The 24,231-nt window shown below is 34.3% G+C and overlaps 1 protein-coding gene across 9 annotated transcripts in view; it reads right to left on the bottom strand.

Annotated features, from left to right (window-relative positions):
• Positions 1 to 24,231, bottom strand: part of CADPS2 (Ca++-dependent secretion activator 2) — a 563,764-nt gene that overhangs the window by 262,313 nt on the left and 277,220 nt on the right. For all 9 annotated transcript variants that reach the window (XM_011995959.1, XM_011995960.1, XM_011995964.1 and 6 more), the window contains exon 7: positions 267 to 378. In XM_011995959.1, the coding sequence (XP_011851349.1) occupies positions 267 to 378 (112 nt within the window). The remainder of the gene's footprint in view (positions 1 to 266; positions 379 to 24,231) is intronic.

Below are 24,231 nucleotides of genomic sequence, written 5' to 3'. Positions count from 1 at the left end.
GAGCACACGTGTAAGAATGACCGAGTTGGTGGCAAGGAATTTGTATTTACCCCTTACAAAACCAAATCCTATCACAATACTTTCTGTGTTACAGACAATTAGATTTAATAAATTAGAGGTGTAAACTGGGCTTGTGGGAAATAACAAATGATTTTATGTAATTTATGAACATAAAGTTCACATACTGCATACTGGTCTACCTTAATGATGAATCTAAAGAAGTTAAAACTGTTCTACCCTGGACACACAGGCTGACCACAACTCACCCTTCCCAGTTCTTTATCTTCCAGGGCCAGAACTCCAGTGCTTTCTGTGAAGAGTTTCACTTTGACCACAGGCCGAGGATGGGTGGTGGTGAAATCTCCTTGAGTCCCCCATCTGTAATGAAGCAACACAAATGTTTCTTAAAATGCAGTATTAATTTTTTTCCCCAAGGAGATGTGTCTCCATAGAAGGTAAATTAAACAATACAGAATCTTCTGTGCTCAATGAGCTTTTTATCTTTGCTTTTGTTTCTAGCAGATGGCACAGTCAAGAAGGAAAAGAACAATAAGCTTTACAGCTTGTAATAGTTACTCAGCTGTTCAAAAAATTAGCATGTTGGACTACAAAAAATAGCATGTTATGAGAATCTAGGTTAAGGTAAAGCAATATAGTTGTAGCTATTGAAATCTATTTATTAATTCAAATGCAAATTATAGCACCATTTTTACTGGCAGCTGGGAAAAGTTGCTCAGAGTTTGTTTACATAAGAGATAGTTTCTCAGAAAATGACTTTTATATACTAAAGACTTTACCCCATTTCTTTTTGACAGACCTTTATTAAACATTATATATTTTTTAAAGTAAGCATAATTATCTCAGATCTATTACTTTATATGACTTTTAAAGCTCCTGTCAAAAAGAAAGAAATATGCATCATAAGAATCTGAATGTTTTGTAGTTAATTTCACACTACATTCTCTTGGAAGGGAATAAGTCTGTTGATATCTGGCTTTTAAAATCATCACAACAAAATAACATGTTTTCTTGGCTTGTGTTTTAATTAATAGCATCTTGTCTTTACTGCAGACCAGTTCATTCTAGCTGATTTACAAACTTAACTGGCATACACCTGATATTAAAAAATCTTATCAATATTTCTCACAACTCTGTGAGATCAGATGCAATGAAACAGCACAGCATGAAGAAGATGCCATTGAGCAAAATACCACAGAAGAGAAAAAAATGAGATTTAACAAAATACAGATTCATGTTAAAAATAAAACAACAAATAAATATCAATTTTCTTATGCTATCTTGAAAAAACAAAACAATTCACCATTTTCATGGAGCTGTCTATATTTTATTTTATAAATCTCATTCAGAGAGCTTACAACATACAGAAAACTCAGTAAAGCAAGTGTAATAAAAATTGAACAAAAAATTGTGATTGCCTTCCTCTCCTATTACAGCATTTATAAATGTGTACAGTAAAGCAGAGACCATTTCAATGACTGAAGAAGCTAGCATCTAGATGAAGTCTGTTTTTTTGAAACATCATATGCCAGAGGGAAGAGAAGATTCAATTAGGGAAGAAAAGCAGCTTAATTTCTATTTTAGACTTCCAGAATGGGGTTAGCAAAGAGTCTTTTTGCCATTTCATATAATTAAGATGGTTTACATAAAGCAACAGTAAAACAGAAAACAAAAATAGATTCAGAACCAAAATAAGGCATAAAGAAAAATTCTCAATTTAGTGTATGGAATCTCAAGCCTTGAATATAGTCAGGCAATCTGGTTAACAGCCTGGGAGCTAATTCTCATGACGTACCCTTTTTAATTTAATGTCACATGGTTAAATTTAGAAGACTAATAACCTTGGGAGACATTTTCTTATAACTGAAGTAGAAGATTTTTGATAGTCATATAGAAACAGTCTAATAATTTTCTGTAGAATGTGCTTTTCAAAATTCTCCCCAAAAAACTTCTATGTACTACATTGATATTTTTTCTTTTAGTTTCAAAATCCTTTGAAAGTATTTATACTAAATGTTCATTTGCAATTCCCAACCTTCTGCAACACATGATTCTTCAAACAGAAAAGTGAGCTTTGTCTTTTAACCTGGCCCTTCTGAAATGCATTCCAATTCCACTTTGCTGGATAGAATAAGACAAATAACAATGAATGCGGGGGAAGAAAAAAAACTGTTCACTCATGGTTCCATGAACTTCCAGAAAACTATCTTTTACCTTTGATCCTTCACAGACAAGTATATTCGTATATTCAAAAACTATTCTACAATATTTATCACTATAGCACATTTCTCATTTATACATTAGAATATTTTTATACAACGATATATTTTTAAAGTGTCCATAAAATGAGATTCAGTTAAAGAATAATGATAAAGTGAAAACCAACATTCCTGCCATTCAGGTAAAATGGGGAATGTACTAGAACATCAGGAAAGCCCTCGTGTGCCCCTGGTCTCATCTTCCTCTCCTCTCCACCCTCACTACTCTGAAGCAGCTAGCACCCTGAATTTTATATTTATCACTCCCTTGAATTTCTTCTTAAAGGGAATATTTTCAATGTTTTACCTCTAAGTGTGATAATTGCCCTAGGTTTTTGGTAGATAGTCTTTTATAGTTAAAAGAAATTCCCATATTTATTAGACACACACATAAATATATCAGAATATATGTGTGTATATATGTAATATATGCATATAATATATACATAATATATAAAAATATATATCACAATTATATATGGAGATATGGTATGTATATACATATATACATATCTCATTCATATCACATACATCACAATATCATATATAACATAATCCTAATATCCATACATAATATACATAATAATATCATATACATAACATACATTAATATATACATCACAATATCATATACATATGTATATAACATATGTGCATATATACATACATTCGCACATATAGAAAGATCCAGAAATGAGTGCTCTAGTTTATCAAACATTTCCCTACATTTATTGAAAGAATCTGTAATTATAGACTACTCTATTGTCTTCCTTTCTTGAGATAAACTTAATTAAAAAAATACTCGAATGAGTAGGCTAATACTTTGTTCAGCCTTTTATATAACATCCATTATTGAGACTAGCCTGTAGATTTACTTTCTTGCGTTCTCCATGTTTGGTTTTATTGAATAAGTTGAAAAGTGCTATATTTTTATTATCCGAGTTTGTCAAAAAATGATAATTATCCGTTCCGATAACTCACCTATTAAACTGTTCAAACCTGATATTTCTGTATGGGAAGATACTTGCTAATGAAGCAATTTCTTTATTAGGTGTAGCTATAGAACTACTCAGGTTTTCTCTTTCTCCTTGAGTGAATTTTGATAAGCACTAAGTTTTACGTTATTTATTTTGTCTAAGTTTTTCAAAAGTACTTTTACAAAGTTGTGAATTTTTTTATCTTTGAATCCTTATAGCATCTGTTACGTCTTTCCTCATTCTTAATGTTTTATTTTTTCCATTTTTAAACGTGACAGAGGTTCGTCACTTTTATTGTTCTTTTCAAACTCCTGTCATTTGACTTTGACGATCCTCTCTACTTCATGTTTGTTTTTTATTTTATTACGTTCTGCTCTTTGCTACATTATTCCAATTTATCTATTTTAACCCTGCTGTTTAAAATTTTAAGTTGAATGCATGGTCATTAATTTTAAGCCTTTCTTCCATTCTGGGCAAGCATTTGTGACTATAAATTTGCTTTAAACCCTTTACCTACAGCACTTCATAAATTTGCCAAGTGCTGTTTTTACTATTATTCAGCTGTTTACAGGTGTGATTTAGAATTTCTCTCTACATATATCTTTTCCTTTTTCTTGTTAAGTTCTATTTTTATTACGTCAGATTAGATAGCACAGCCTGCATAATATTGATCATGTAAAATAATTGAAATGGGCTTTAACTTCCTGATTTTGTGTATAAGTTTTCCATGAGAGCTCACAAAGAAAAAAAAAAATCTCCATTATGGGTACATTATTGTATTTATGGCCAGAAGTTCTACTTTGAAGGTTTAGGACTTCTGAGTCAAGGGGAGGAAATGTTAATGACCAATTACTGTGAAATGAAGAAGGCTTAAATAATGTGTTCTCAGGCAAAGGAGAAGCTGAGGTACAAGAATACCAGCAGATCCTGACTGTAGCAGGCAGGAAGACAAAGCTTTCACTGACATTCAACAAAAATGTACAATTTTAAAGGGGTGCATAAATAGTTATATATAAATATTTATCCTTGTATCCTGGAATGTTGGGATTTATTGTTTCTTTATAAGAAACTATAAATAAGAAACTTTCTTATAAGGAAAATATAAATCCCAACATTCCAGGATACAGGCATAAATTGACACCAATTTGATAATTTCTTCTTTGGGAAATAAAGTTGAAAAGACACAGAAGATCATAAATTCTAGAATGAATAAATTAAAAACACAAGCCTCCCTGATCCCCCACCCGGCCAAAAAAAAAAAAAAAAAAAGGGCAGGAAACGAGTAAAGAAGATAATAGGCCTATCTTCAATATTCACCAAGACGTCTCCTTATTTCCTACTTAATTGGCATGTTTAAGCCCTCTCAGTAATTAATACCAGTTATTGTCTTCCCATTTTCTCAATATTTTATGACACAAGAATACATTATCTTGCTGTCAGTTTGTGTTGACTCAAAACGAATTGCCTTTCTCCACTTCTCTGAATGTATTATTTATGAGGATTCAGAATTCCAAGGTAAATGTTCGAATGAATAAAAATCTACAAAGCACTTTTACGAGAACAGCAGGACTTCCTGGCTCTGAAACACAGGGTAATTCATATACCAACTGAAATAACTGACATTAATTATGTATTTGCTATTAAATAAGGGGTACTGGAAATTTGTATCAGGAGCCAAAATACATGTTCATATCTTTTAACCTAGTAAGGTTATTTCTAAGAAGTTATCCTATCAAAATAATTGTCAGTATTAAAAAGATTATAAGCAGAAACATATTCATGACAGCATTATGTATAACAGTAAACACTTAAGCAAGAGAAATATAAAATATTAGGGGAACGATTATGTAAATTATGGGGCATGTGATGAAATATTTTGCTGCTATTTATAATGATGGCTATAATGGCAACATAAAACTAAGCATGATATAAAGTAAACAAAGGGAGGATACAAAACTGAATGTGTACATTTCATTCATTTAAAAAAATGGAGTACCTTTATGTGGCAGATGACATTCTAGTGTGAGCAACCAAAGTCCCTATCCCTTGGAATTTCTATTCTAATAGGAGATTTTAGATAACAAATAATTATACTGTAACATGTATTCCTTCTCACCCCTGCCCTGCCTTCTCAACAGGCTGGATAGTTCCATGGTCTCTTATAGTAGCTAGAGCACCTGATATAACTTGTGCCCACTTTTGACCTGTCTGAAAGTCGATAGTGATATGAAATAACAGTTTTAATTTTTCACATGTCCTAAACTTATTTGGGTAATAAATCAAATATATTTATAAAATTATATAAACTTGGGTTTGGTTTTGAGCTTTATGTTCTACAGATCTCTCCTCAGCCGTGTTACCCTGTTTTAACTATTGCAGCTTTGCAAGATGTTATGACATCCGTTAGAACACAAAGAAAACAGACATTTTCATCTTTTTTCTATTCAACAAAAAGGGAAGGGAGGAGGTGTCTCTGTTAAACTCTGTTCTAATATTTATTACTGGAATCTTAAACTTTTTTCTTCTTTGTGTAGAAAAAACACACATATATATTGGGGTCCTAACGAATATCTATTTCCTTTATATCGTCTGACTATTGGGCGTATGTAAGAAAGTTATGGCTAAACTCTATTCATTTTACAAATGATTGCATTTCCAATACAGTGAGTGCTTTTAAAAATTATTTGTCACCAAATAACCAATTAACTCTATTAAAAAGATTAAAATTATCAAATAAAAATGACATAATTACAAATGCATCACTAATTTTATAACAGAAAACATTAAATAAGGATTCAGCAATAGGGATACAAATGAAAGCCTATAAAGAATTACAAATAATTATTAAGATTTCTCATGTTGAATTTTTTTTTTTTTACTTTTAGTTCCTGGGTACATGTGCAGGTTGTGCAGATCTGTTACACAGGTAATGCATGCCATAGTGGTTTGCTGCACCTATCAACACATCACCTAGGTATTAAGCCCAGCATGCATTAGCTATTTTTCCTAATACTCTTCCTCCCTCCATTCCACCCCGTGACAGGCCCCAGTGTGTGTTGTCCCCTCCCTATGTCTATGTGATCTCATTGTTCAGCTCCCACTTATAAGTGAGAACATATGGTGTTTGGTTTTCTGTTCTTGCACTAGTTTGCTGAGGATTATGGCTTCCAGCTTCATCCATGTACCAGCAAAGGACATGATCTCATTCCTTTTTATGGCTGTATAGTATTCCATGGTATACCACATTTTCTTTATCCAGTCTATCACTGATGAGCATTTGGGTTGATTTCGTGTCTTTGCTATTGTGAATAGTGCTGCAATGAACATATGTGTGCATGTATCTTTGTAAAAGAATTTTTAATATTTTTTTGGGTATATACCTGGTAATGGGATTTCTGGTTCTACATCTTTGAGGAACCACCACACCATCTTCCACAATGGTTGAACTAATTTACATTCCCATCAACAGTATAAAAGTGTTCCTATTTCTCTGCAACCTTGCTAACATCTGTTGTTTCTTAACTTTTTAATAATCACCATTCTGACTGGCGTGAGATGGTATCTCACTGTGGTTTTAACTTGCATTTCTCTAACGATCAGTGATATTGAGCTTTCCTCATATGTTTGTTGGTTGCATGAATGTCTTCTTTTGAACAGTATCTGTTTATGTCCTTTGCCCATTGTTAAATTTTTTTTTCTTGTAAATTTATTTGAGTTCCTTGTAGATTCTGGATATTAGATCTTTCTCGAATGGATAGATAGCAAAGATTTCCTCCCACACTATAGGCTCCCTGTTCACTCTGCTGACAGTTTCTTTTGCTGCGCAGAAGCTCTTTAGTTTAATTAGATGCCATTGTTAATTTTTGCTTCTGTTGCAATTGCTTTTGGCAATTTTATCATGAAATCTTTGCCTAAATTGTATTGCCTACATTTTCTTCTAGGGTTTTTATAGTTTTAGGTTTTAATTTAAACCTTTAATCCATCTTGAGTTAACTGTTAATAAGGTGTGAAGAAGGGGTGCAGTTTCAATTTTCTGCATATGGCTAACCAGTTTTCCCAGTATCATTTATTAAATAGGTAATCCTTTCCCATTGCTTGTTGTCAGGTTTGTCATGATGAAATTTTTTAAACAATTCAACTATAAATTATCATTCTCAAAATGTAGCCATTTTAAGATTAAAATGATATAACAGATTCTTCCAAGAATAGAATAAAAGTTTTGGTTCAAAACTCAAACATCCAGTATTTATTTGGTAGCATTGATTCTGATATTCCCTGGGAAGTACAAAATCTTTCCAAAAGTTTCCTGCACTGGACTTTAAGTAGGTCTAAGGTCTTTCTGCTGTCCTATGGGAGATTTGCTGAAAAAACTGACTTTGGATTCACTCAATTCATGAAAATGAGTAAGGACTGTGTTATTTTCATTGACTCATATTTGGTGAGAAGATAGATGGGCACCTCCCCCAAACTCATTATGATGAGTCAGGAGGAAATAAAGATTCTTGAAAACAGGATAGTGAGTTGATCACAAAGGCCTGATGGTATCCTCAAGGGTGTCAAGCAATATCATTTTTAACTGTATGCCTTCTTGAGAACTGGGAGCCAGGAAACTTGCCTGACTGAAAGCACACAACTGTGTCTCTGCTCTTGCAGCTATGTTTATGCCAATGAGCTGTAGTATCCTTTAGTTTCATTGAAGAAACCTGTATGTGTTGGTGTCTTTCTATTAGTCATTGTCCTGCACATAATGGCCACATATACTCCAAAGCCATGCTGAAGCCCTGGGAAAATGTGTATGTAAAACAGGTATATTAATAGATGTGCAAAATGTACCAAGTAGACACAATATCCCACTCTTACTAATAAACAGTATTATCTCCCTTTAATTGAATAATGTAATAACCTCTGAAAATTGGGAATTAAGTTTAACAGGAGATAAATACTAAGAGCCTGATTATTAATTACATAAATAGAAATTAAATAATAAAACACTAAAAGATTTACAAAACAATGTTAAGCACTGCACAAATGTTTTTAAAAATAGCTTTCTTGATTAATATGAGCAATTAAGACAGTCTTGTGGAAAACTCTAAGCAGAAGTTAATACTTATGGAAGAGCAGCTTTTAATATTTTAAAAGTTCAACACAGGGCCCAAGTATATAAAAGGCTTATATAATACTAATGTACTTCAGTCAAAGACTCAGGGAAAAATGATGAAGATAACTAAGTTTTCATGGCAACATGGGTGGCTGGTGACACGTCGTTTACCATGATCCAAACTATACAAGATTAAAGGAACTTATCTTGGGAAATTCAAGTGCTTGATTCCAACAGGCTGTTGCAAATCCAGATACAGATTTGGGAGTGATTAACATAGAAACTGTTGTATAAACTATGAAAATGAACGAGCTTATGAAGGGTGCACTAATACATCATGATCGTAGGGACTTCTACCTTACAAGTGTGGGCTTATACATGTATCTCCATGCTTACATGTATGCTTTTAAACACATATATATTTCAAAGGTTTGCAATCATTTATTGAGGTATAGTTTACATGCAGTAAAATATAATCATCTCAAGTATAGAGCACTATGAATTTTGAAAAATGCATGCAATCATGTATACCGAATGTTTCCTTATTTAAGATGTTTGCACTATGCAAAACAACCAATGGCTCAATGTGAATTCCATCAAAATCCTAACATTTGCAGAAATATGAAAATCTACCCTAAAATTCATAAGGAATCTCTAGGGACTGCAAATATCCAAAACAATTTTAAAGAAAAAAAAAAAAGAACAAAGTGGAATGCATCACAAATCCCAATCTCAAAACCTACTAAAAAATAATGGTAATCAAAATAGTGTGGTCCTGGCAAAAAGACAGATATACAAACCAACAGACTGGAACAGAGAGCCCAGAAACCAACCCTCACACATATGGTCAAATGTAACGCACATTTATTATTCATTTAAAAATTAATGGGATATCCAAATTGTTCTATAACATATTCTTTTATGTAACACTATATCTTGAACTTCTTCATGTGTCAGAACATGGATTTATGTAATTCTTTTCAAGACTGTAAGACATTCCCCTTGTATGGCTGTGCTATAATTTATTCAATCACTCTTCTAATGATGGACTTTAAGGTTGTTTCCAGTCTTAAACATTACAGGCAGTGCTGCAACAGACACCTTCATATATATTCATCTGTTTTTACATAAATAATGAAAAGAACAAAAGATCAGGGACAGATTTCTAAGGCACCCCAATACTTTAAACTTATCTTAAACATAAAAAAGTTATCCTAACAGGTTGATTCATAAAACAATTTACCTATCTAGTAAAAAAAAATTACAACAAATAGCTCCATTATAATCCTAAGTCAAAATTTTAAATAATTCATTGCAATACAAAATTCAAATTTACTAGCAAGAATTTCAAAATTTTATGATAAACAAATATTATTTCCTTTAATTGTAATAGTTAATTTGTACAGCAGGTTTTTAACTCCTTTTATTTACTGAATGTATTTTAAACCAAATTTTCTACCCACCTAACTAAATTAGTTTAAATTGGGTGATCAATGTTTATAAAAACTGCCTAACTTATCACCATCGTTATTGTTGACATACTATAAAAGTATCTGAAATTCCAACTTGAGATATCTAAATTGAACTACATACAGTTTAATAATATACTGCATTCAATACAGTGAGGACAATGAATAGAATGACTTTCTAGGCCATGAGGATAACATTCATCCCACAAATCACACTGTCATTTAAGACATCAAACTATACTACTCTATATTTTCAACAAAACAAAACAAAAATTCTTCATAGTAATATATCAAAGATAACAATCTAAGTGAAATTAGTGACACAAATATTACAACATTATTCTACATAGTTTCACATAAACATTGTGGAAAAAAGACTGATTAAATAACAAAAGGAAATAAAAAAGAACCAGTACATGAGACCTTGCCCACAGCAGAGTACAATGGTGCAGAAATAGGGCTACAAAGTACAGACCCAAGAGACAGATTCTGGTCTTGGAGACCACCAATAAGTGAAAAGACCCAGGGCAAGCAACTTTACCACAACCTAATAATACGTTCCTCAGAATATAGTGGAGGTATCAATGAAAATGACTCATGTTAATAACCATAAGAGCACAGCACGTGTCTCATAGAAAGTGCACACAGAATGTTCATTATTTTTACTAGCATCCATATTAGTACTGCTTTAGCTTTACTAGATAATATCTACCTGAAAAAACTGATGGTTTTGAACATTAAAGTGTTCATCTGTTTCATAAAATGGTGACACTAAAATCCAGACAATATCAAAAAAAGAGAGAGAGCAATAGAGACATCAACTAACAGCAAAAATGGCAAAGGAGACAAAAAGAGAGGAAGAAAAAGAAGCCATGTGAGAATCTGAGGAGAGGAAGAGAAAGGGAGACAAGGGGGAGAAGAAATGAGATGATTAATGAAAGGTCAACTTACAATAGGCAAAGTGTTACGAACTGAGATTTACTTTTAATCTTAATGTATTTCTGTATACCATCTTTTATCCCTCCTTTCAAACATAATTTACAGTCTATAAAACTGATATGACACAAATTTTAATAGAAGAACTAGAAAATACCCTTTAAAGTAACTAAGTTTTATCATTCTAGACTTTTGGGAGGATCTTTCGAAAACACTGAATAAAACTTTCTATTATGATGGAAAGATAACACAGTTGTTTCTTCAAACGTGACAAGAAGCAGGTGTAGCAGCACACATCTGTAATCCCAGCTATTCAGGATACTGACACAGGAGGATTGCCTGAGGTCAGATGTTCAAGACAGCCTGGGCAACATAGTGAGACCCAATCTCAAAAAGGAAAACAAACAAAAAACAAAACAAAAAAACCATTACAAGAAGAGACAAAATCCTGACATGACATCTTGCACTTTAAGGCAGAACAATATTGGGGAATGGCATGGAAGGGATAATGACTTTCATAATAAGAGAAAAATCCTACAAGCTTTATCTTCCTTCTCTTCCTTATTGTCTCATAGAAGTTTCCCTTTCCCTTCAAAGAGCTAGTGCTCATTTGGTTGCTCTAAGGATTGCAAAGGCCTCAGGACAAATAGGATAAAATTGTCCTTTAAAGTTTGTATTTCTTTTGTGAAGTATTCATGCCATTAAACCTCCATATCCAGAGTAGAAAAATCATATTACACTTGTACCATTTTCTTCTGGGAAAGTTTAGCAAGCATGTTACCACAAAATCAGGTTTCAGAAATAACAGAAGAGATTATCTCTCACAAGCATTTTCCTTTCCTTTCCTCGTAACAGCACAGTTGAAAGACATTAGCTTGAAGCATCTAATTTTAAAGAGAACAATTTTTCACATCTTGCATTACAGTTTTACTTGGTCAAGTAAAACTGACCAAGTAAAACTGTAAAGCAAGATGTGACAAGGTACAAAAAAGTACAGTGCTTTATAAGATGAAAATCAAGATTTTTAAAAACTTACATATGGGAAAGAATAAGTAATTGATATATGTTAATTTAACTTTAAAGTATAAAAAATGCACAAATCCCCCAGAAGGATGTTTAAATAATCAAATGCAATGGTGTGGAAATGAGCACAACTATACTGTATACACCAATAATTAGTAATCTACAGAAATTTACCAGTATGTTATGTTCATATTGTTCCCATACACTCAACTTTGATGTTTACATGAGAATCTCAGCCTACTTGCTCCCATTTTGTGGGACCAGAGTTAGATGTGTTATATGAACTGAATAAAAAATCCTTTCAAATGTAATATAATGAATATATTACCTTTTAAAGATAAGAAGTACTAGAGAAATTTAAAATATCGGGTTGCAAACTATGAGGTTATAATTATCACTAGGTAATCAGTTCAGCATATTAAAAGAAAGAGTGTCCATCAATAACTAGTACTTTCTTTACAAGATATCTTCCACTAATTGATGTTTCCTTTGACAGAACTTTAAGTGAGGGTTAATGTTCTTTTGGGCCTGTCATTTGGTGGCATAAAAATGTTTTGCTTTATATTTTCTTAATTTGAAGATCTTGGAATTGCCAAGTACTATAATGTCAGTACATACTATTCTTAATTGCTTACATTTAAAAGCAAATATTCCTCAGCTGTCTCCAACTACTCCAAAGGTAAGAGAGTCTTAATTCTGTATCAGAGCAGTAACATGGAGGGCTTTACAGGGGGAATGCCAGGATAGATCATCTATATGGGTTTATTGCATTTCCCCTGGGAATGCCCCTTTAGGGCTCCCCTGAAGATACAACAACTTTTTTTCTTTCCTAAATGACAGTTTCTTTAGTTGAAATAAGGAGAATTTCCAACTACACAGAGGTAGAATGGAAGCAATAGGAAAAGTCCCTGCATTACACAAACATCCCAGATGCCAGAGAGGGTAGGATGACCTGAGACTATTTCTGAGAGTTGAAAAGAGCCAAAAACACCAGGAACTCTACAAAAGCATGATGCATAGAGCAGAGGCAAGTGGATACTCAAGTGCATAGTGAGGGCTCAAAACTAGTCTCGGGAATATCCAGAGGGATACCAGCACTGCAGTCCACTGTACAGAAGTGACATGTCACAAGCAGCCTCAGGAGTCCAGTCAAGCAGTGAGACCTGGTAATCTTCACAGGACAGACAGTTGCTGCCAGTTATCCTGTTGCTTATGGTTCCTGTGAGATCTACCCACATGTTACTCAGGGAAGGAAACCCCACCTGCTGTCGATTTCCAACAGCCACAGTAACAACTAAATGTTGAGATACCTTGGAACAAAAATGCTATACACACAGGCTTCTAAAGCTTAAGAACATTTAAGCTCATTTTGTTAGAAAACATTTGATCCTCATAACAGCTCCATTAAGAATTTAAAGGGGTGGAAATCACTGCTATTATCTATGTTTCTCCAACATCCACCTACCTGGCACTTAATGGAACATTTAAATAATGACACTTTGTGTTAATTATTGTTCTCATTGTCCAGAATCTGAAAGGATATTTAGTAAGCACCTATCATATGCCATTTATGGGAATGAATGATGAAAATGCAAAGATGAAGGCAAACAGACTCTGGCCTTCATGACTCGGGTTTGTGTCTAAAGGAAAAGTGTGAAATGTAAACAAATACTATAGCAGTGAGAAAAGCTTCAAGATGACCTTCATTTTAAGACAGAAGTCATTACCGATGTATGTTTATGATTTCCCTCAGCAACCATAGCTACATCCCCACTGTAAACAACATTGTGCTCTGGACATAAAAGGCACACATTACATATTCAAGAGAGAAGACAATGATGTGCAGAAATAACATAGAATTTGGAATCTAAGAGGACTGGGTTTGAATCCTGGTTTCCCTACTGAAGAGCTGGGTTAATTTAGGTTCCTTTACAGCAACACAAACCCATTTTGTGTTGCTATAAAGAAATACCTGAGACTGTGTAATTTATGGAGGAAAAAAAATTATTTGGGTCATGATTCAGCTGGCTGGAAGACTGGGTGTCCAGTGAGGGCCTCGGGCTGCTTCCACACCTGGTGGAAGGCAAAGGGGAGCTGGCATGTACAGAGATCACCTGGGGAGAGAGGAAACAAGAGGATGAGAGAGCAGTGCCAGGCTCATTTTAACAACCAGCTCTCGCAGGAAGTAAAAGAGCAAGAACTCACTCAAGCCATTCATGAGGGATCTGCCACTATGAGCAAACACCTCTCATTTGGCTTCACCTCCAACACTGGAGATTACATTTCTACATGAGGCTTGAGGGGGGTCAAATATCCAAACTATCATCATATGTCAGTTAAACTTTTTGAGTATCTGTTTTCTTTTCTAAAAATAGAAACACTAATAAGTCCTGCCTCACATAATTACTCGGAAAAAGAAATCTGCAAGTAAAATAACTATCATTATATCTGGCAAATTAGAAGACTTAGCAAATAAATGCTTGTTCTTAATTTACCTGAGCACTGCTGCTATGGTTTGAATGTATGTGTCCCCTTAGAGTGTATACGTTGAAATCCCAACTCCCCAAGGAGGGTGGTATTAGCAGGTGGGACCTCTGCAAGATGATTAGGTCATCATTGTGTCTATGCCCTGTGTCAGTAGAGAATAACTATAGAATACTCCACAAAAATGAAATACCACTTGACTGCTTAAGTAGAAACCACAGTTTTGTCTCTGAAATGAATCTCTTATCATTTTTTTATTCTCTAAAAATTCTTCCTTGAAATAAAATAATACAAAGTCCATTTGTACATATTGTAAAATCAAATGCTACTTAGAGGTTAGAAAACAGTTTACCTCCAATTTTCTCTGTAATAACTCACAAACATTAAGCTAACCAATCAAGTAACATATCTGATATGCTTTGGGAGAATAAAAAATGTAACTGTGGATTTTTGTTCCAATTTACTCAAGGTATAAATCTATTCAGCATATTTTTCAATGAAAGCATACAGAACTTTTGGCAAAGGCAGACTTGGCATCTTTTTAACATTTTATTTTTTTTGAAACAAGGATAATACAAACATGAGACATTATTCTAATAAAAACATTATCTGGGTCCTTCGACCACGAAAATCATACGTGTTTACAAAACAGATGACATTTTGTTGCCTAGGTAGGTATTTAATTATTTTAGAACTACCATTTCTTTTTTCTTAGATTCCCTACATAAATATATTTTCTAGCAATTGTTTTGTGAGTCCTCATTTCCATAGGCAAAAGTCAGAAGTAAGCAATGTGGGTGGAAAATTTTTAATTGAAAACAAGCAGAGTTGTGTATTTGGTTAAATAGAAATATTCTACCTTTGCTACGAAGATGTCTTTTTTGAAAAATACCCTGGGTATTCACATAAGAGTTGGGACAAAAGGAAAATACCCCCTATGCTTTTTAAATGAGAATATTATAATAGCTTTAGAAACGTTCAAATTCTAGCTTACATTTAAAAAGTAGTTTCTCCAAGAAACCTCAAGTGATATATAAAGGAAATTTAAATAATATATACCATTTTTGTTGCTGCAAAAATATTCTGGATATGTGAGATGGAATATTAATGCTGCAATTTGTGAAGGGACATTTGGGCCACAGAAAGTGATTTGTACAATGTCACTTAGCAGATTGTATTTAATTATGTAGTGGGTGGAAATTAGGGTGACAACTGGCTCCCAGCTGCTATTAAGTCCATTCAGACTCATTTAACTTTCTCATGCATTAATATTAGCAGGCCAGTCAGTGAATATCTACAGTTTTATAGGCGTAACTAAGTTTGGTAAAACAGTGTCCTCCCTATAGATGAAGTACTCTTACTGACACTTCATTAATAAGTTATTAAGATAATACTGTTGTCAGTTATTGGAGGTTAAATGCTTCATCAAATAAAGGTTAGTTACAGAACCAGATACTGAGGATATGATGATGAATAAGACCTGCCTTCTGTCTTCTGGGAGCTTCTAGTTTTTGTTGGGGAGCAGACAAAAAGACAGACAACTAGAGCATACAGTGAGAGTTCTGGGGACTGAGAATATATAGGGTGTTACTGAAGACCTCTGGGGAAGGAAGGGAGCAAGGGCTCAGGGAAGGCCTCACAGAGAAAAGCATCCTAAACTACAGCCTTCAAGGAAAGGTAAAGGGAAAGTAGTTAGGTGCAGAATGAAAGGAAGGCAGACCATGTGCAAGGATAGTATTCTTCCCAGGAATGGGACCTGCTCCTGGTAGAGAGAGCATCAAAAAAATGTGTGGACACAGGCCAGGGAAGTTCAATAACTGCAGATGCAGGGGATAGTTCCACTGATAAAAACAGCTTCCTCCAAAATGCAACAGAATTCCTCCTTGAAAATACTATAGAGCATAGAATCTAAGCTGGAGATGCAAGAGGTGCAGAGGTAAGTGGAAGTCAAACCAGACAGAGGCTCCTGAAATAAACCTAGCAAGGGCCCAAACCAAGGGGCAGGCAAGGATGATGTGGTAAGAAAGATTTGCTGGATATTAAGAAGGCAGAATCAACAGAATTTACATATAGAAATCAAAAAAGAAGAAGAAATAATAAATGGCCAAGTCTCTGGCTAAGGAATCCCAAAAGCTAGAAATACCACATACTGAGTTGATAAACGGAAAAGGAGGAGTATGTTTAAAGGTGAAATATAAATGTTTCTATTTTTAATGTGTTGAGTAAGTTATCCATGTGAATATATCCAGAGATGATAAAGATTGGCTGCCTGGTATTAATCTGGATAACTAAAAAGCATATTTTGTTAACTGTAGAATTTATTTTAGTAACAGTCTTCTTTCTAAACTTGAAAGCTATTTCTTTGTATTCTTTCACAGGTTTAGGCCCTTTGTAAAAGTTTATTTCAGATAGACAATGTTACATACAATATGAAATATACATACATATAGGATACAGTATATATATATATATATGATATACTATACTATAATCTGTGTTAACATTTATATTTCACCTCTAAACACACTCCTCCTTTTCTGTTTATCATCTCAGTACCTATACTGTTTCTTATCTAATTAAAGGCAGTGATTATATTTTCCTGTGAAATTCTTGCTCATCCATGCTATATGGATAAATATTCCTAGATCAGATTATCTTCCTTGTAATATATCTTAATTTACATAAGTGGTGCTATAAAACTGTGAACTATTTTGATCAACTTAAAAGAATTCGCTGTTTGACAATTACATCTTCAGACTGGTTTTAAAAAAAGGATGGCTACAAAAATGGACGGACACTTTTCATCCAGGCCGTCAGAAGCTACATGATGGAAAGAAAACAAAACAAACAACACATGCAGTAGCTAAGTCAAGGAATTAGCCTCTTTGCGAACAGAAAGAGCAGTTCCATGGAGTCAAAGCAAGAAAGCCAAGCTGAGACTGGTGTAAACAAGTTTCTCTTTCTAAAGATCCCACCAACTGTGGGAAAACAGCAAAGGTCACTGGCTTAGTTGGGGACCTTCTCTGAAAAAACTGAGCCATGAAACTGTCACAGATATGCCCAAGAAAATATTAATGATGAAATTTTAATGTAATCACCAATCTGTCTGATTATAGGGGAAACAAGTCCATCTGTTAGTAAGTCTCATCACAAACGTGACTAATCACATTTAGTCCACAAACTTGCTCTGAGTCTTCTAGAAATACTGTTACTTCTGTAATTTTAATGAGCTTGCCACAGCAGAAATCGAGGCCCCTGCTCTAAGCAATTTATAATTCTATTCCCACTATTAGTAGGGTATATGCTTAGCAAAAAGCTCAAATAAACAGTAAAGTCCAACAAAAACTTTTTATGACATGAGTTTGTTCAGAGCTGAACTTAAAATAACTTATGTCTGTTTGGGTCCTAGTTACCAAAAGTTTCATTTAATAAAGGACTAATGAGCCTCTCCCAGATGTTGGTTCAGTGGCCTTCACCCAGAATCCAGTATTTGCAGAGAGAGAATGCAAGAATGAGGCAACCTGAAACACTGCTCACATGTAAAACAAACAATTGGACCTTTTGGGTTTTCAGAGGGAACCAACAGCTAAAGTTATTTAATATTGATGTGGATGTTGATATTTAGCTACTGATTTTATTTTAACAAAAAAAATGCACCACTTTAAAAACACAATTTTTTAAATGTGGATAATGATAGTTTAAGTTTTCACATCATTAGAATCATATTCATAGTGCATAAATATTGTTCCACTTTTTTTTCCTAGACATCTACCCTACTTGAAAGTGAAGTAATACAGGACATAAAAGATGTAGATTTCATCTCTACCATTTTGGTAGAACTATATAAAATTCATGATTTTTTTTCACATTCAAATATTAAAATTTTTGAAGATTCTTATGAGAATTTGCCAAATTCAATATGATCCAAATGCTGCCATCTGCCAGCAAAGCTATATTACGGCAAAAAAGGAAAGTTAAACATTAGAACACAGTGAGAATTTCACAGACTTGCTTCAGGTAAAATTTGCTATTTTATAAGCCAAAAGACTTCACATCTTCGCCAACCAGATCCATCTTGCATTTTATGTAATAAGGAAATCTGAGCCAGGAACACAAAAGTGTTACTTGTCTAAAAATTGACTAATTCTTCATTTTTATTTTTTAGCCACACTTCACCACCACTGTGATTTCTCTGGTGGTCTTAAGTCAATGAAGTTCCGGGAACAAAACAAATTAAAAATAGGATCATCTTCTCTTCCTTAAAAAACATTTCTTTAAATAATGTTATATGAATATCTTTGCAGCCATGTTTCTAAAGCCTATAGTTTTAATTTGGAAGACATGTAAGTGCAAAAAAATTCCCCAAATCCTAAGTTTACATAGACTTATTCTTCCCAGGAAAACAAAACAAAATTAAAAAAAAAAAATAGTGCTGTTATCTTCCAGGTCGCAGAGTTCCTATACTTAGAAAATTTTCTTCAAATTTCAAAGAGAAGGAGAAACTCCTGTGGACAATAGCTCTCATGCTGCAAAAGTTACCTGATAATTATCAGTACTTCAGGAGATTTAAGTCTCCCTTTTAAACAGGAAGGCTTAGAAATTATGATTTTAAAAAACTGTATTAATTTTAAAATATTCAGCTTGCCATTAACCTTACTAAATGACTTACTGACAAAAAAATGTCTTATAAATAAAAGGAGAAAAATCACTGTCATGGATATATAAATAATAGTGTCTCAGTAAGGAAAAATATGTTACTTAGGTGGTTTGAGCTAAAAGTTTCCGTTAAAGCAGGAGAACCTGTAGCAGACTGATATACATATAAAATAATTACATAATGCATAGATCAGAATCATGGCCAAATTAAGAAAAAAAAAGAAAGTTTATTTTTTCAAATGGGAATTACCTCATTTGAATGTGTGAGATGGGAGGTGTAGGGCATACATTTTAAAATACACTTCACTTGCAAAGAACGTCAATCTTCATCTTACGACCATTGCAATTATACTGCATACAAAACTCCATAACTAAAAAATCTCTATATAATGTGTATATACAAAAACATACCATGGAAGCTAAAAAATGAGTATTTTTTGCTCTGAAGCTATACATAAGTCACTAGAATATAAAAATGGAAATATATTGTATTGACTTTGTGCTAATGAAAAAGAGAGTGTTCTGAGATCAATATGGGTACAAAACCTTCACCAAGTTGAACTGGTCTTGAAATATCAATCAGAGTTCCTGGGCAGAGAAAGATCAGGGAGGTACCATGTGTACACACAAAGGCATGAGACAGTATGACATTTTTTGTTTTTGTTTTTGCTTTTTTTTTTTGAGATGGTGTCTCGCTCTGTCGCCCAGGCTGGAGTGCAGTAGTGTGATCTCAGCTCACTGCAAGCTCCGCCTCCCGGGTTCACACCATTCTCCTGCCTCAGCCTCCTGAGTAGCTGGGACTACAGGCGCCCGCCACCACGTCTGGCTAATGTTTTTTATATTTTCAGTAGAGACGGGGTTTCACTGTGTTAGTCAGGCTTGTCTCGAACTCCTGACCTCAGGTGATCCACCTGCCTCAGCCTCCCAAAGTGCTGGGATTACAGGCGTGAGCCACCACACACAGCCGCATTTTTGACTCCCACTCTGCTTGGATCTCCAGTTCACTGAGGTTATCTGAATACTCTGATTCACAGAAACAACCTCATCTATTCTCTTCTTACCACTGAGGACTTACAAAGTGTTCCAAGATATTTTTATGAACTCTTTCAGATTTCCCTGTATCTGAAAGAATAGCAATAATATAAGGTTGCATCCAATTTAAGATTATCATTTCTTTTGCTAATGCACGTGTCAGTTACAGAGGAAGGTCCCAGCTTCACCTTAATTCCATAACTCCAGAACAGGTAATAGTCAAGTGCTCTTCATATAATGTATTAACATGGTGCCAACATGGAAGACACGGCTGTAAAATTACTGTCAACAACTGCAGGATATTATGCTGCACAGCACTAGAGATCCTTTGACGGCTGCACTTTAGCACAGCAGATATAAATCTTCAATGACATCAACTAAGACACAAAACCAATGTTGATAGAGAATATATGACAACCAATGAATCTTTTACCTTCATAACTGACACTTAGGCATTATTCATTTTGAAACCTATCTCCATTTGATTGTAGCTAACTCTCAAATCTTAAAAAAAGATTATAAAGTGCTTAACAAATAAATATTATATGACAATACAAACACCCAAGCCAAAAACCTCAGAAAGGACTTGGGAAACAAAAGCACATTCCACTTCATAAAATAATGTTTGCTGTTTGGTACTGTCAAAAGCACTCAATCCTTTATTAAGTGTGAAACTCCTCCTGTAAATTTCCTGGACTTAAAAATAGGATGCTAAAAGAAAAGATTTAAAGAAAGTAGAAAAATGAATACATGAGTAGAAAAATAAAAAAATAAACACCACTCAAAGCAAAGGCTAAAAGAAAAAATAGTGAATATATGGGCAGAGGTACCTGCAGAATATAATGATTGACTGTTCCTAGCTATATTACCCCAATTAACTCACAAAATAGTCCTTGAAATAGGTACCACTCTTTCTTTCATACCAATGAAGAAACAGACTCGAACAGATACAAACAGCCGCAGTAACACAGCTAACCTGTGGCAAGGCTAGGATTTATACTCTGCAATGTCTCAGTCTTTCTCGTAAAACCATGTTGTACTGATAAACACCCACTATAATCCCCTGTCGTTAACATTTTAAAACGTAGAAATTCTACTACTGCATGATCTTTATATGTAGAATCTAAAAAAGTGACACTCATAGGAATGAAGAGTAGGACAGTGGTTGCCAGAGGCTGAAGGTGAGGGAAATGAGATGTTGATCAAAGAGTACAGATTTTCAGTTATAAGATGAACAAGTTCTAGGAATCTCTGTACGACATAGGGGATGATGGATATATTAACTTGATTGTAATAATCATTACACAACATACACATATATCAAATAATCATGTTGGACACCTTGAATACAATCTTTATTTGTTAAGTAAACAATTTTAAAATTTTCCAACAGAAAAATTCTACTTCCTTATCCTTCATTCAATGTATTTCTGTTTTTAAATATTATGAATTCTGGTAATTTTTCAAGGCATGAACTTATTTACTAATTCATACCAAGAGCTATGCAACTAGGTTTCTTAAAATGCCTTTCCTAACTTGTGGATATCACCATTGTTATTCACTCACAGATTGTTGAAGATCTTGACAAATCCTTTACATGTGCGATCTCCATTTGCTCTCTACAGCAATAATCTGGAGTAGTTATTACTGGGCTTGTGTCCCAACAGAAGATTTGTACTTTAATGCCCCCTTAGGAACCCTGCCCTATGTAAAGATCTGCACCAGCAGCACTGAGGGTGGACCAGCCCTGGGCATATCTCTTGGACTGCTGGACAGAGCTCTAGATTTAACAGTTGCAGCATCTTAGAATAAAGGAATTTCTTTTGACCGTATGGGTTCAAAAATTTGCATGTGAAGTATGACAACACTAAAGTGTTTAAACTTCAGGACTTAATTCAGGCTCATATAAACGGCATATCCTAGAAAAGCAACCCTTCAAACTTTTTCTCATGCACTTCCCACAATAATTCTGAAAAATTTACCTTCTTCACACATTTTTAAGTGGACATCTAGAAATTTTTAACATAAAGAGTTGCAAAGAATATAATTTCTGGTGCATTTGAAACACTGACATTTAACATAAAACTGTGGTGTCACTCTTAAGTAAATACAATGGAATCTAACTACAGTCATGCATTGCTTAACGATGGGGATAGGCTCTGAGAATGCATCCTTAGGCAATTTTGTGCTTGCTTATGTGAACATCACAGAGTGTGAATATCACAGAGTGTGAAAATCACAGAGTGTACTTATACAAACCTAGGCAGTATGGCCTACTACAAACCTAGGCTATTTGGTATAGCCCATTGCTCCTGGGCTACAAATCTGTATAGCATGTGTTGTCCTGAATACTGTAGACAACTGTAACACAAAGGTAAGTATGTGTATCTCTAAACATATTTAAACACAGAAAAGGTACAGTGAAAATACAGTACAAACAATACAAATGGTAAACATGTATAGGGTGCTTACCATGAAAGGAACTTGCAGGACGGGAAGTTGCTCTAGGTGAGTCAGTGAGTGAGTGGTGAGTAAATGTGAAGGCCTAGGACACTACTGCACACTACTACAGACTTTATAAAAACGGAACACTTAGGTTACACTGAATTAGTAAAAAAATTAAGTAACTGTACTGTGATGTTACGACGGCTATGATGTCACTAAGAGATAGGATTTTTCAGCTCCATTATCAACTTATTGGACCAGTCATTCATATACGCAGTCCATCATTGACCAAAATATCATTATGCAGTGTATGACTATTTTGTAGCAATATGATCCCACCACCGATTTAGAAAAATACCTGCAAAACTCCTTACAGAAATTTATAATATTTATTTTTTCATAGAACACTTTACTTTGATTTCATTTCCCCAGAAACTTAGAATTGTTTTCTACTGTAATATATGTTAATGCCTGAATATTAATGACCTTATCAAAATTATCTATGCCATACATATGTATATGTTTTTTCTCTGATCATAAAGGTCTAGTCCCAAAAATCATTGAATTGAGTTTTTATTAGACAGTAATGCTCAAGAGATCCAAAACAAATATGTCCCACAAATGTACATTTATAATACATATAAAAAATAAATTAGATATGCATCTCAATGAAATGGATAGTGCTTTTTCTTCCAATTAGTGCATGTATCCATAGATTGAAACAGAGTTCAGCATTAATTTTAATCCAGGATTTTTTTTTCTGTTGTAAGCTCTAAGAAAATAAGTAGATGGGAGCATTATTACAGCAATGCCCATCAATTTAATTCCTATTTAAATGTCCCCAAACCATGCAGCGATTAATAAGCAAAAACTCTTTTTCAATTATTTAGCAGTTGAATACTTGTATAAATTCTTTGCCAACTTTACTGAAAGTAAAATACAAGCCATCTAATTTGCAGAAGAATTTACTACATCATCAATCAATCACTTTCTCAAAACCAATGGTAATATTACACATTTGCCTTCTGAACGGTACCCTGGAGGTTTTTTCAATCTGGGACAAGAACCACCACTGTTAAGACCTGAGTTGAGTGAGAGTTGTACCTTTCTTTTGTAAAGTGGGAGAAGGATGACTGTGAAAGGGAGGCTGAGAATGAGACTGAGCAGAAGGCCTTTAGGAAAGGGTACTTACGGAACTAGAGGGTTCCTACTCAGTCCTATTAAAAATATACATTTGCCTATGTATGCCTGGGGAAGTTGTCTTGCTTATCCAGGTAGTCTCACAGTTTGAAAAACATCGTCCCAGTTAGGGTAGCAAAAGTCTGGAAGTGACCATGGAACTAGAGCCTAAAGTGAACACACACAAGAAAAAGAATTGGCCCTTTATGGTGAATATGTTTTCCATGGAATTTCTAGAAAAATTGGAACTTGGGGTAGGAGAATGAGGACTGGACTGGGCAGATGCTGGACCAAGTATCATAGTCTGAGACCAACTGAGAGGCTTTTTTAAATACTCTAAATAGTAGAAAAAGAACTGTGATTGGAGTACTGAGTGCCTACTGAGCCATTCTATTGCAGCTGGTGCTAATGGGGAAGCAGAAGGTATAATACACATTCCTTGTCTTCAAGGAGCTTCCACCTTATTTGAGCCATCTGTTACGGAAATGAAGTTTAAGCAGAAAGAGGATACAGAGGCTATATTATTAAACCAGTAGCCCAGGGGAAGAGGAAAGAGGGCAGCAATAGGATGTATAATTTGGTGAGGGAATGTTGTGATGTTAGAAGTCCCTGGCAGTGGGAGAACTGCTAAGAATTAATCGGAGAAGAGTTACATG

This window comes from Mandrillus leucophaeus, unplaced genomic scaffold (assembly GCF_000951045.1).
Source record: "Mandrillus leucophaeus isolate KB7577 unplaced genomic scaffold, Mleu.le_1.0 Scaffold5, whole genome shotgun sequence".
NCBI lineage: Eukaryota > Metazoa > Chordata > Mammalia > Primates > Cercopithecidae > Mandrillus > Mandrillus leucophaeus.
Note: the sequence above shows the minus strand (reverse complement) of the source record. Positions and strands in the feature narration are given on the sequence as shown.